The sequence below is a fragment of the Rhododendron vialii genome, chromosome 9a (assembly GCF_030253575.1).
Source record: "Rhododendron vialii isolate Sample 1 chromosome 9a, ASM3025357v1".
Lineage (NCBI taxonomy): Eukaryota > Viridiplantae > Streptophyta > Magnoliopsida > Ericales > Ericaceae > Rhododendron > Rhododendron vialii.
Genome location: NC_080565.1, coordinates 3130926 through 3144853, shown reverse-complemented (window position 1 = coordinate 3144853; position 13928 = coordinate 3130926). Strand labels below are relative to the sequence as shown.

Here is a 13928-nt window from a genome sequence, read left to right as displayed (position 1 = left end):
AAGATTAAGGCCAAAGAATTTCCTACGGCATCCCACTCTGGATCTCAGGGACGGCGCCGGAGAGGAAACCTGCCACCCCCTCCTCCTTTGGGAGTTGATGCACGGCTAAAAAGAATCTCAGTCCACGACCGCCTGGACCCACCATTGACAGACCACCGAACTGGGGATAGCGCCCGCCTTAGGCAGCAGCTCTCCCCAGTTCATAAACATCTCGGCAATGGTGCAGGACTTAAAGGAAGAGAAGGGCGACGAGAGGGGAGCCCGCATACTATTTTCTCAAGTTCATCGGCTGGAGACGAATACTCCCAGGGCTCCCAGAGCTACGATACCGTAGAATTTCAAGACAACGATCAGACTCTCGTCCCATACAAATCCGAACGGCATAGAAGCCGAACGCCTCGAAGAAACGGGAAGGGTCCCCAGAGCCAGCGTATGGAACAAGATGAAGTCCATCGGGAAAAGGCCTACGAAGGACGAGCAACGAACTCGGGAAGCGCTTGGAAGCTTCGCCGGGAAAAAAACGTAAGCGTGGTCGTTCGGCAAGACGATCGTCCTAGCCGACGAAGGGTCTATCATACTGAAAATCTTCCAGAAAAGGACTACAGAAGGGTCCCCATAGAGAAGAGAGAGAGGGGATCTCAACAACAGCAAGACGAGGAGGAAGGAAAACAAAGGGAACAAGAATACCGAGCGTCGAAGAAGTCTCGAAACGCTCGGGAAGGTCTTCCCCCTCGGCCAACCCACGAATACCAATTGAAAAAGCTGACAGAATCACCCTTCTCGGCGAAGATCCAAGCCACGTTGCCGAAGCTAGGTCTCCACCTCCCAAAATTCCAGAAGTTTAACCCCAGCACGACCGATGCATACACCCATCTCATCAGTTATAGAAGCACCATCTCATGCGTCACCGACGACGACGCCATCATGTGCAAAGCATTCCCCTCGAGTCTTGGGCGCCTCTGCTTGCTTTGGTTCAACCAATTAGAGGCTGGATCGATCCATAGTTTCAAAGAGCTTGAAAGAGCTTTTAACTATCGGTTCATTACTAGCAACAAGCAAGCCAAGGAAGAAGATGCATTGGCACAGATGAGGAAGAGGCCAGGCGAAACACTTCGGAAACATGCCGAACGTTATTGGCAATTGTTTAACGAAATACCCGGTGTTGATCAATACTGGGCGGCAAGGAACTTCAAGAATGGGTTAGAAACAGGAAGCAAAATCTTGGATGAGCTGGCAATAAGGGCGCCTCATGGAATGAACGAGCTAATAAGGACGGTAGAACAGTTCTGTTCCTACGAAGAGTTCCTCGCCGAGCAAGAACTCCAAGGAGGACAAAACTCAATCGTACCTCAAAGCCTTCATATCCCAACGCCCCAAATCGCACCACCAAAGCCTGTGGTTGCTGTCCAGCCGAAGAAGCAGGTCAACACAGTCAAGATGGCAGACAAAAAGGGTCCAAAAGCTCATGACTATATTGCTGAAACCACCGTTTTCGAAGAGCCAATATATTTCCTCCTCCGTACGATCAAGAGGGAACCGTTCTTTGTTTGGCCGAACCCTCCCAAATAGAACACAGAAGAATGCAATAACAACAGTCGAAAGAGATGCTCGTACCATAATGAGCTCGGACATTACACCACGGCTTGCGCTCCCTATAAAGCACTTTTGGAAAATCTAGCGGCACAAGGACTTCTTGATGATCATATTGACTGGACAAAAACGCCGAGGAGACAGCCGAACGCTGGTGGACAAAACCTTATTCCACGTCCAGTCGGAGTAATCAACGTTATTCATGGGTCAACAACAAAAGAAGCAGCAAAACAGCTTCGTCAAGAGCTCGTCAAAGCTGAGAAAGTTACCCAAATTTTTTCCATCAATCGTGCTCCTAAAAGAGCCAAATTGCTTGAGCATCCCTGGTCAATCACTTTCACCGAGCAAGATCTACAACGTGTCCAAACACCCCATAGCGACGCTCTGGTGGTCACAATCCAAATCTCAACTCACTCTGTCAAAAGGGTGCTTATTGATCAAGGAAGCTCGGCAGAAGTAATGTACTTGTCTCTCTTCAAGGAGCTCAAAATTCCAGAATCGTGCCTTCTCCCGGCTGAAGTCCCTCTGATCGGATTCAGTGGCAATCCCGTTTGGCCTCTTGGACGGATTACCCTCCCTGTTGTTACAGGCTCGGTTGCCTCTAATCTCAAGTTCGTCGTTGTGGACGCCCCGAGCCCATACAACGCGATCCTTGGCTGAAATTGGCTCCATTTAATAAAAGCCGTCGCCTCAACCTACCACCAAGTGGTCAGGTACATCGGCGCAAACGGCAGACAAGAAGATCTGTTCGGAGACCAGTTACAAGCCAGACAATGTTACGTCTCGGCCATCGGAAAGTCATCAAGCTCCAAACGAGTACATTGGGTTGAAGTCCCTGACAAACCAGTCCTCGAAGACGTCGGATCTCTTCCTGAAGAAAAATCAATTGAGGATCTTATTAAATTCCCACTCAACGAGGATGCATCACGATACTTCATGCTCGGCGCCGGTCTACCCCAAGCCGAGAGTGAAGAAACCTTGCAGTTCCTCAAGAGCAACATTGAAGTTTTCGCTTGGACGCCGTATGACATGCCAGGCATTGACCCAAAGCTCATCCAGCACTTCCTCAAAGTTTCAAAATCAGCAAAGCTTGTGATTCAGAAGCCTCGGCGGTCGGCCACTATTCATGCCGATGCAGTAAATGAAGAAGTGGACAAACTCCTCGAAGCTGGCGCCATCAAAGAAGTGCAATACCCCACTTGGCTCGTGAACCCTGTGGTGGTGAAGAAGAAGAATGAAAAATGGAGAGTCTGCGTGGACTACACCAACTTGAATGATGCTTGTCCTAAAGACTGCCTACCCCTTCCAAAGATTGATCAATTGGTAGACGCAACAGCGGGTCATGCTCGGCTGAGTTTCTTGGATGGTTATCGAGGTTACCATCAGATAGCCATGGATCCCGACGATATGGAAAAGACGGCATTCATCACACCCAGAGGCCCCTTCTGCTACCTGGTTATGCCGTTCGGCCTTAAGAATATGGGGGCTACATTTCAAAGAATGGTATTCCTGTTGTTCGGAATTCTCATCGGAGAAATCATGGAGGCTTATATTGACGATATGGTCGTCAAAAGTCTCAAGGCCGAGAACCACCTCTCTCATCTTGCCGAGGTCTTTGCAATATTGAAGAAGCACAAGCTACGGCTTAACGCCGACAAATGCGCCTTCGGAGTTAGCTCCGGGAAGTTCCTCGGCTATTTGGTTACTAGGCGTGGTATTGAAGCAGATCCGAACCAGATCTCAGCTATTCAGCAATTGAAACCACCATCCACCCCTCGGGAAATTCAGAAGCTAACCGGGATGGCAGCGGCTCTCAACAGATTTATTAGCCGCTCGTCAGATAAATGCCATGTCTTCTTCCAAACTCTTAAGAAGCAAAGCCGACGAAGTTTCAAATGGACGGAAGATTGTGATGCAGCCCTCACCGAGCTGAAATCCTATCTTTGTTCGGCCCCTCTTCTTGCCAAACCAGTAGCTTTTGAAACTCTCCATCTCTATTTAGCTGTCTCTCCACATGCCGTAAGCTCGGCACTTGTCCGACGGGAAGGCCTTGAGGACCAACCAATCTACTTTTCTCGCCGAACCTTACTCCCAGCACAGACTAGATATCTGCCACTGGAGAAGCTTCTTCTAGCATTGGTTACAGCAGCTCGAAAATTGCTCCCTTACTTTCAAGAGCACCCCATCATAGTTCTCACGCAGTTTCCACTTAAAAATCTCTTGAGGAAGGCTGACCTATCAAGCAGAGTATCTCAATGGGCGATCGAATTAGCAAATTTTGATATCCACTTTGAGCCTCGAACTGCAATCAAGGCCCAAGTATTGGCAGGCTTCATTGCTGAATTCACCCCTGGAAGCCCGGACGAAGAAACATTGGTGAAGCCAAATTATGGAATGCTAGAACAACAAGAGGCTCGAAAAACTTGGAACTTATTCAGCGGAGACGTTTGGAAGTTACACGTTGATGGGGCATCAAACAGCAACGGCGCGGGTGCAGGGGTTGTCCTTGTAAACCCTTGTGGCATCCTTCATGAAATTGCTATCACAATCAACTTCCAAGCCACAAACAACGAAGCCGAATATGAAGCTCTGCTTGCTGGTCTCCGAGCCGCGGCAAGTTTACAAGTTGAAGACCTACAAGTTTTCTGTGACTCTCAGCTGATCGTCAATCAAGTAACAGGTGATTATGAAGCTCGGGACCCAAGAATGATTAAGTATCAAGCTACGGCTCTAGAGTTAATCCGAGGGTTCAAGGGATTCCAAATCGAACAGATCAACAGAGAGAACAACGCTCACGCCGACGCTCTAGCAAGTTTGGCCTCGGCAAGCAAAGCATCTGAATACCGACACATCAGCCTCGGCGAGATCCACCAGCCAAGCTTCGACGTCTCGAAAGAAGTATTCAACATTTCCCTCAGCCCAAGTTGGATGGATGAAATCGTCTCGTTCCTCAAAGACGATATGCTACCCTCGGACAAAAAGGAGGCCCACCGTGTACGCAGTAAAGCAGCCTACTATTGGATCTCTAAGCACAGCCAACTCTATAGAAAAAGCTTCACAGGGCCATATCTAAGAGTGGTTCATCCAACCGAGGTCCCAATTATTTTGACCGAACTTCACTCTGGAAGCTGTGGTTGTCACTCTGGCGGGCGCTCCCTCTGTCAAAGAGCTCTCAGTCAAGGATACTTTTGGAAAGGAATGAAGAAGGATTGTGAAGAAGTGGTCAAAAAGTGCAAGCCTTGCCAACTTTTTTCCCCTATACCAAGGCAGCCCGCTCAATCTCTCAAACCCATCACTAGTCCTTGGCCCTTTGCCCAATGGGGCTTGGATATAGTTGGTAAACTTCCAACTGCCCCTGGGGGCTTCAAGTTTTTGATCACTGCAACGGATTACTTTTCAAAGTGGGTGGAAGCCGAGCCATTAGTCACAACGACTGAAGCAGACGTTCGGCGATTTGTTTGGAGGAACATCGTCACGAGGTTCGGCGTTCCTTATGCAATTGTTTCGGATAACGGCTCCCAATTCGTCGAAAAATAGTTAACTGGACTCTGTGCTGAATTCGGAATTAGATTCTTCAATTCAACCCCATCCTACCCCCAGGGCAACGGCCAGGCCGAAGCCACTAACAAGACTGTCTGCATTGTCATCAAACGTCGGCTAGACTCTAAACGAGGAAAATGGGCCGAGGAACTGCCTCGGGTCCTTTGGGCCTACCGCTCCACTCCCAGACGTTCCACTGGCCAAACTCCCTTTGCAATGGCCTTCGGCATGGAGGCTGTCATCCCACTCGAATCAAGGTTCCCAACCCTGCGTACTGAAACTTTTAATCCCCAAACCAACAATGATGCAGTGGCAACCGAGCTTATTTTAGCCGAAGAAAAGCGAGACGATGCCCAGCTCAAGTTAGCCAACTATCAGCAGGAAGTCGCTCGGGGCTACAATCGAAGCGTAAGGCTTAAGAAGTTCAGAACTGACAACTGGGTCTGGCGGAAGGTTGTCCGAGCCAACCAGAAGACAAAATTCAAACCGAATTGGGAAGGACCCTACAGGGTGATTAAAGAGGTCGGCAATGGCTCGTATAAGTTAGAAGACAAAGAAGGAAGGGAAATTGAGAACCCCTGGAATGCTCTGAACCTCAGGAAGGCCTACCTTTGAAGTCTCTCATCGGTCTCAATCTATCACAGCAGCTCTCAAGTCTATTACTTTTCTCTTTCCAAAATATTGTACTTGTTTTGACCATCTTTTATTTAATGAAAAGTCTATCCTACTTCTGAAGCATCAATGTTCTCTACATTTGATTACAATATACAAACTTCAATCGCTATAAGCTCGGTACTCTGACAATTACAGCTACGTTCGGATTTCTTTACTACAAACACGTTATGGCTCGGACAATTTGATTTCCAGCCACGACTCGATCAATCATATTGGTTCGGCTACGTTCATAATTTGACTTGAACAAATTGCCACTTCAAATATTTACTTAACATATTACCTTGGTACAAGGTTGGCATTTTGAGCCGAGCCTTATACCAGCGTAGAGGCTGTTATAAGTAAATCATAAACAACTCGGACAACTTGAAGTCCAAACACAAAACAATAGATGAACCTGAAAGTTTGTCCTCAGCACGGCTATGTTCATAATTTGACTTGAACTAAATGGCCACATCAAACAATTACTCCACCTATTACCTTGGCATAAGACTGGCATTTTGAGCCGAGCCTTACACCAAAGTAGGGGCTATCATGAGTAATTACCAAAACCTTGAAAACAAGCCAAAGTTGCTTGACCTTCGGCGGCCAAAATCAGAAAATATTTCTAAGGCATAGAGAAATATTCAGTACAGTAGCAAAGTTGAGAATCTCTTCTAAGCCAATAAAACATAAACTTGAAATTCAGAAACTCCTACCAAGAGGGCTCGGCTTGGTAAAACGTTCGATGCCGACCCCCCTTAAAACTATTACATCTGGCATGGCAAAATTCCAAATGTTCGGTGCCATCCAGTCCAAAAAACAAAGTTCAAAATACTCAGAAACAAAATAAAAACTTAAGGAAAAACCTAAACTTGGGCATCTTCGGCAACTTTGTCTTGAGCCTGGGGATGGCTCTCATCATCTCCAGCCTTCTCCTGTTGATCGGCCACAGGCACATCGGTCATCTCTTCATCTTCATCCTCAGGAGGCAAGGGTTGGCACTCCTCTTCGGTGTAAGGAAGCTCCAGATCCGGCACGGTCGGCTCAAGAAGCTGCTTCAAAAAGCCAGAATCGGCTTGAATTGCCATTACCGCAGCCATCGCCTCGGCACCGGCAGTATAACCCAGCTTAAAGAAATCTGGAAGCCGAGCCTCAAGCTCGTCATTCACCATCTTATGTGCTATCTGGGTATACTCCAGTGCGGCTCGGTTTATTCCGGCCTCATAGCCTTTGGCGTCGGCAGCTTTGAGTTTCTCTTTTTCCTCCACCCTCATTTTTTCGGCATCGGCCTCGGCAGCAGCCTTAACGTCGGCAAGCTCCTTCTTCAGCCTCTCCACCTCTACCTCCGCATCCTTTGCTTGCTGATCTGAGATCCTCCACTTGGTTCGGTAGGAATCTCGGTCAGACCTGTATCGTTCACGCTCGGTAGAGACTTTGGTGGCCTTGTCATAGGCTTTCAGGGCAGCCTGTCCAGCCTGTCAAAAAACGTGGAAATAAAGATTACCACAAGGAAATTCCAAAGGAAAAAAATCACAAGTACAAAAACTGAGCACAAAGTAATACCTGCACAAGATGGGAGCACATTTCCCCGAGCCCAGGGATCAGATCGGTCGGCACTTGATCATAGTCTCTCGGAAGAGCTAGACCCCTGAGGAGCGTCACTGCAAGGTTTGGTTCTTCCTTAACGGAATCACTCAGCTGCAGGACTCTTCCATCAGACATTGTGTAAGAAGGACTGAATTGCCGTCGGACGGCAGCCTCGGTTGCAGGGTCGGTAAGGTTGATGTGATGTTCGGAAAGGTTCTTTTGTTCCTTGGGCGGGGAGGCTCGGGCAGCACTTGAATGGGCTGACTGAGAAGCGTTCGATGGAAGACCATCCTCAGATATCTTCTGTCTCTTTTTTTTCTGCTGTAGCTGCTGATCAGCAGAACCGCGGCTACGACCTGGGTTAGCCGACTTTGTTGGTATCACTGGCCTTGGGATGTTTCTTCTCGACATGTCTTGGGCAGCAAGGTCGATAAAATCGTCGGATAAAAACGGGGTGAGCCACTCCTCGGCGGTAAACCCAATCTTCGGCAGTCGTACTCCTTGTTGCCGCTTCTCCCGAGCGCCTTCGATGTTTGAAGCACCACCCTTTTTAGATGCTCCGGTAGTCTTGGAGGCACCTGTTTTCTTCTTCCCGGGTTCGGCTTTGGTTTCTCTGTTCTTCCCCTTCCTCCTCAACACACCCTTATATGAGGGTCTATATTCGAGAAGGGTAGGAGCGTGTCGGCAAGCTTGGGCGAGAAGCGTGTCGCAAGCTTTCTCTCGGGAATTGGTATTAAGTCCCTTGGAAATTGGGCCGAGCTCTGCATAAGAAAATCAACGATCAGAAAATGCCCTCAGTAGCAAAGAAGATAAAAATAGAACGTAATAAAATAATTAGGCACGTTCGGCCTTATCACCTCTCGTATCAGGTACTTTCGGAACAGCGTATCGACGGAGACCGTCGCCGAATTCAAAGTTTCCGTGCACTTCGAGGTAAAAATCAGCCCATTTGTCTGTATCCGAAAGTTCGTCGATCAAGGGCTCCTTTCTGGGGCGCGTCGTCAAATACCGACGGCCGGATTTGCCATGTCTGGACATGGTGTATGTAAAAAATAGGTCGGTCGGGGTAAAATCGAGGTTATGGTTCTCGATCAAAGCAATCACCGACATGATTATTCAGTAACTGTTTATTGCAAGCTGGTGGGGGGCTAGGCTGAACTTCCAGAGGATCTCCCTAAGGAAAGGGTGAATTGGGAACTGAAGCCCAGCCTCGCAAATGGCCATAAGGGGCACGGTTATATGCTCAGGACGGTGATCCCTATGGTCTCTAATTTCGGTGCTCTTGACTCTATGAATCAGAACGTCGTTGGGAATATTGTATTTCGTTCGGAATGCTGCGTACTCCCCAGGGCTGCCACTGAAATAGTGAGCGTGGGGACAAAGCAAGACCTTATCAAAAAGATCGGCGTCGCTCGTAGCCGACGTCGAAGCTTCGGCTCCTGACATAAGCCTGGACTTGGCTTCTTGCCCCACCTGTGGCTCGGTTTCAGACTGGGTTTCCGGAGAGAAACTTATCTCGGGCTTCGTGAGGAAGTCGTCGGCAGCGTATTCGTAATCTCGCTCGGCGTTAGAGTCGTCGGATACGGGAGAAGTCGCCGACATCCTTGTTGAAGATGATACTATCGCTCGGCTACTCCTCAACCTACGCAGCTCGAGAAGTTCGCTGATGAATTGACGATCGGATTCGGTCTCCGAACAATCCGAGTCTGAAGACACGTCGATGACCTCGTGAGCCAGACCTAGGAAAAGAACAAAGGGGTATTAAGCAGTTGAAATCTGCGTCGGCAAAAGAAAATTGTTTGGAAGTTCGGTTCATCTTATCGGCTCACGAGTCATATGCTAACCTATAATGGGCTCGAAACTTCTATAAAGACTCCCTACGTTCGGCAAACTAGAGAATTGGGGATCGTTTGGTTATTTATCCCCATCAGAAGAAATCGTTCGGCGAGCCCCAGGCATCCTATGGGGGCTCGGAATAACAAGTTGAGTTCAGGGATGAACATCATCGTTCTTCCCAGAAATCTACTGTTCATACAGTACAAAACCCCCCAAAATCACCCCAAAAACCCAGAAAATAAGCATGAAAAGCAAGAGAAAGAGTAAAACGATAAGAATCGATGACATACCTGAAGATTTCTGTTGGAATGGGGCTTGAAGTTGAGGATCTGGATTCAAGCTGAGTTCTGGAGCGGAATTGTAGAGAGAGAAGCTCCAAGCGCTAGAGAGAGAAAGTGCAGAAGAACTTTCTCTCTCCTCCTTCACCGGTATATATAGACGAAGGGGGACTTTTCGAATTTCCCGCCCATCATTTCATCGCCGAACCCCTCGCCAACCTCTACGTGACACATGGCGACTGAAGTCCTTGCCCATGCCAGCCGTCTCCTCGTCTGCCAAGACGTCCTTTCAACTGACACACCCGTTCAAATTCTCGACAGCTGTCACCTTATGTGAGGCTCGGATTAATCTGTCGCAGGTTCAAGCTCGGCCAAATCTTAAATCAACCCATACCAATTAAAAAGCTTCGGCATGGGTTGAGGGGCTATTGTAGCAGGCCGAGCAAAGGGCTCGAAGCAGCTTCCGAACGTGATCCAGTATTCCTTTCAACTCCAAGATATCTTTCTTTGGACGTTCGGATCAGCAACTGTAGCCGAGGGTCCCTGTAGCCGAGGGTCCCGCTAATTACCACTTCCTTTAAATGCTCCATTCCCTGCACCTGTTCGGGGTGGAGGATACGTTCATTTGGATAGCTGCCGAAGGTCCCACAACATGCTCGGTGCCGAGCGAAGCTTGGCCAACGATCCGGCTCATCCACATCAGAACAGTAACCATGGCAATGATGATGGTCGTGACGTCATCCAAACGGTTATAAGGACAATGATGGTGGCACGTGAAGGTGCCAGCTCATCATGAAAACGGTTGTAAAACCCTAAACGTGATGCAACAGTGACATCAGCCGACGCGTGTTGAGCGTTGGTGCAATCTTGGAGACCAAGCTAAGGGTTCCCTATAAATATTCCATTATGCCTTCTTGGAAGAGGTACGCTGAAACAAAACCCTAGCTCTCAATTCCTAACTCTTCCTTGCAAGCAAACTGACTCTTGCACCGGAGGGCCATCCCGGAGAACCTCCGGCGTGGTCTCTTAGTCGTGCTTCGTTTTGCAGGATTGAGCAAGGAGCCAGGAGCTAATTTCGAACCAACATTGTGAAAGTACGAACCATCCGGAACGGAGCCCCACAATATAGTTTCCTGGTGATTATTGATAGGAAAGGTGCACCCTAGCAACAATCATTTTGATCTGAATAGTGAACTGAAACTATACAAATTTTGGTTATGCGAGAGGTGGATTCAAAATCCAAGATTTCTCTCTCGTGTTTCAAAGAATTATTTTAGTTAATACTGATGCTCTTAAGCCAAACTTGAGCTCCTTCGAATTACATTATTGGATTGAAAGTAGCGTAACCTAGCCTTATAGTCTTTGCGGATCGACACCCGTAGTTGTACACTATTCTCATGAGCAGAGAGGTTAATGCATGGTATTACTTACTATTTTTTGTGACTATTAGTGTGGTTACTTTCTTTCAGTTGATTTTTAGTGTATATCTGCATTTAGGTTGAAATTTCGGTGTATTTGGTACTTTTTGTCACAGCTGCAACGTGAATCGATCGAGTCATCATAAACCACGTTCAACACTTAAGTCTTAGCAATTTGTTTCATAGTTTATGTAGGCCAGTTCATTCAGAGTGCACGCTTTACAAGCGTATAGTCGTTGGTCGTTTGCATTCATAAATTTATGCTTGCCCACCCCGTAATTGAATGCACCTTCTGTTGGTTCGAGTTTCCCTTCGCCCTAACCAATCTTATGCGTGAATTCCATTCATGGCAAACAGATCAGAAATTGGGGCTGAACCCGGAGACCTCCTTCCAGGGGTTGGAAATTCTCCTCTCTTTTTTTAACAGCGAAGAAGAGGATTTTATTAATCTATGGAAATATTTACAAAGATTCAAAGGATATGCCCAAAAAGGACGATAGCATCACAACAAAGACCGTACGTCCTAACTAAGTTGGCACTCACACTCCCTGACAGTCAGTCATATGCCCGCCCAAAACCCGAAGAACAATATTGGCAAGAGGCCAACCATGAAAACAAAGATCAATAGTATTACATCAACCAAACCATGCTAAACTCTAACGCCTAAAAACCTCAACAACATCCATCAAGTCCTTTCATCAACAGACATTTATTCTTGAGTTCAAAAATTGCAAGTACGTACTTATTTTTTAAGAAGGCTTAAGAGAATGCAGGCATAGTCAATTAATCATTCCACCAGTAGCTAGAGCAACAATAGGAGTAACAAGAACTGAGCACAAACAAAATCCCGGGTATACTTGGAATAATGATACAGTATTATATATATTGCAGGTTTTTTTGCGCGGAATTTTGGAGGAATTAATGAATTAATGCGGACTGGACTCAGAGAAGCCCAATTAAAAATCCAATATAAAAACAACACTATGCAAGGCTTGCAAGCCAACAAATTTCCTCCAAGAGCATTATGGATTTTTTTTTGGTTAAATAATCAATTTGGATTATTTTTTATCCCTATTCAAAAAATTTCACAGTTTTTAGTTTTTCGTAATTATTTTTTGGATTATTTCTTCGTCATGATGAGAGGAATTTAAAAAGTAAAAATTACGATCGAAACCCAATTTTTTTAATAAAGACAAAAATAAGAGAATAAACAACTTATTTTTCGTCTTTATTCAAAAAAAATCGGTTTCGATGTTAAATTTTTACTTTTAGATTTCTCTAATCATGACGAAGCAATAATTCACAAAAAATTGATGAAAAACAAATCAATGCGAAAAAAAATTGAATAAGAACAAGAAAATCATTCCTAAAGAACGTATCGGGTTGCAAGCCAGCATTATCGGGCGTAGGAGTGATAAATGAGCTAAACAGGTAGATGATCAAGATTGGTTTGATAATTTAACAAGTTTGCAAAATATGTTCAAGCTTAGCTTATTTATGAGACGAGTCGATTTCAAACAAGCTTTAATTAAGTTAAACATGAGTCGATTTCAAGTAGCTTAAAATTTTTATACATAGTATAAGCCAAACAAGCTAGCCTAGTAGTAGCGTGTTCAAGCTTAACTTGAAATCTTAACGAGTTTCAAATAAATGTTTTCAAGCTTGGTTTGATTCTATAACAAATCAATCTTAAACAAACTTTTAACAAACAAACACGAGTTCAAACTCAACTAGGTTGGGTCGTTTAGCAGCCCTAATCGATGAGCGTTCTCCTGTCTCACAAAAGCTCAGCCCTTTTCCAACGCTTTAGAAGCTCGTCAATGACTATTCGTGGGACCACATCTCCTGAAATCTTTGCCTTCTTTCCTCCTCCGTCTATGTCAATTGAATCCACGCCTTGTATTTTCAGCAGTTGTTTCTTCAATTTTCTCTCACACCCCGAACAAATGCAGCATAGAAGCTTTAGCTCAAATTCTTTTCCCATTCAAAATGCCACAAATGCTTGTCGTAAATATTTTCTATTCCCTGTTAATTCATTCATTAAAAGAAATATATAAATACACATGTTAAATAAATTGTTGGACGTACGCATACTATATAAGCTCAACAGATACTCAAACAGAGTCCCGTGTTTCTCAAAGTATTATTCCACACGGTGCACTTCAGACAAATTCACCGTCTCACCGGAGGAGCTGGAGGTTATGTCGGCGTTCGTCTCCTAGGGATACTAGGTCACCCTGAGTCGAAAAAGAATTGCCTAGACTGCCAGTCAAGCGAACTGTGTTTGTACTCTCTCTAGAACAAAAGAAGTATTAGAAGGAGAAGATAGAGTTTTTGATTTCGGTGTGTCGAAACAAAGGAGAAGGACTACTTTATATACATGAAGGAGGAGCCTCTGAATTCATTACGACGAAATTCCTATCCCTCATTCAGTGCTCTATTTTCTTTCCTCCTAAGGATTTCGGACTAAAGGACTCCACTGCCTTATTTCCTTCTGTTCACGCATGCTCTCTTCTTTACCTTCTAGCTAGATCACTTATCTCATCTCCTTTTCATTGATTATTCTTAACCTCTCCAACACATCTACTCTTTAAGATATATTAATTTCTCGAGTAAGATTCAGACCGATCCTACGAACATATATATCTGAATTTAATGTACATAAGGAAAAGGTGAAGATTTTTGAATCTTACAAGCTAGCCAAAGTAGCCTGTTGAAGTATGGTGGAACCTTTTGCCTGTGGAGCGCTCACAAGAACGGAAATGAAGAGGACAGAGGACAATATTTATGGCAAGAAAGCAGGGAAAAGTACTCCTGGATTTATAGGCAGGGACGAAGGGAGGGGGGTTACCGGCCGTGACATATTTTTTTTTGAATCACAACTTAAAAAAGAAACGACATCACGTACGTAAGGTTCCAACGGATGATGTGAAGCCGATTTCTACTGTATATAGTATAGTACATAAAGCTATTGCCGTACTGATATACAATAACACCACAACACCGACCAAATCTGCCTACGTGA

At 45.7% G+C, this 13928-nt stretch overlaps 1 protein-coding gene and 1 long non-coding RNA gene across 2 annotated transcripts; one reads left to right on the top strand and one right to left on the bottom strand.

Annotated features, from left to right (window-relative positions):
* The first annotated feature begins 2526 nt into the window (after positions 1-2526).
* On the top strand, positions 2527-6048 carry LOC131299507 (uncharacterized). The gene is made up of 5 exons (XM_058325094.1): positions 2527-2775; positions 2902-4098; positions 4249-4683; positions 5191-5583; positions 5941-6048. The coding sequence occupies exons 1-5, from the start codon at positions 2527-2529 to the stop codon at positions 6046-6048; spliced, it is 2382 nt and encodes a 793-aa protein (XP_058181077.1).
* Positions 6049-12414: 6366 nt separating this feature from the next.
* On the bottom strand, positions 12415-13695 carry LOC131301969 (uncharacterized). Its single transcript, XR_009191489.1, has 2 exons — positions 13597-13695; positions 12415-12928 (listed from the first exon to the last, which is right to left on the bottom strand). It is a non-coding gene; the product is annotated as an uncharacterized LOC131301969 (long non-coding RNA).
* Positions 13696-13928: the final 233 nt, after the last annotated feature.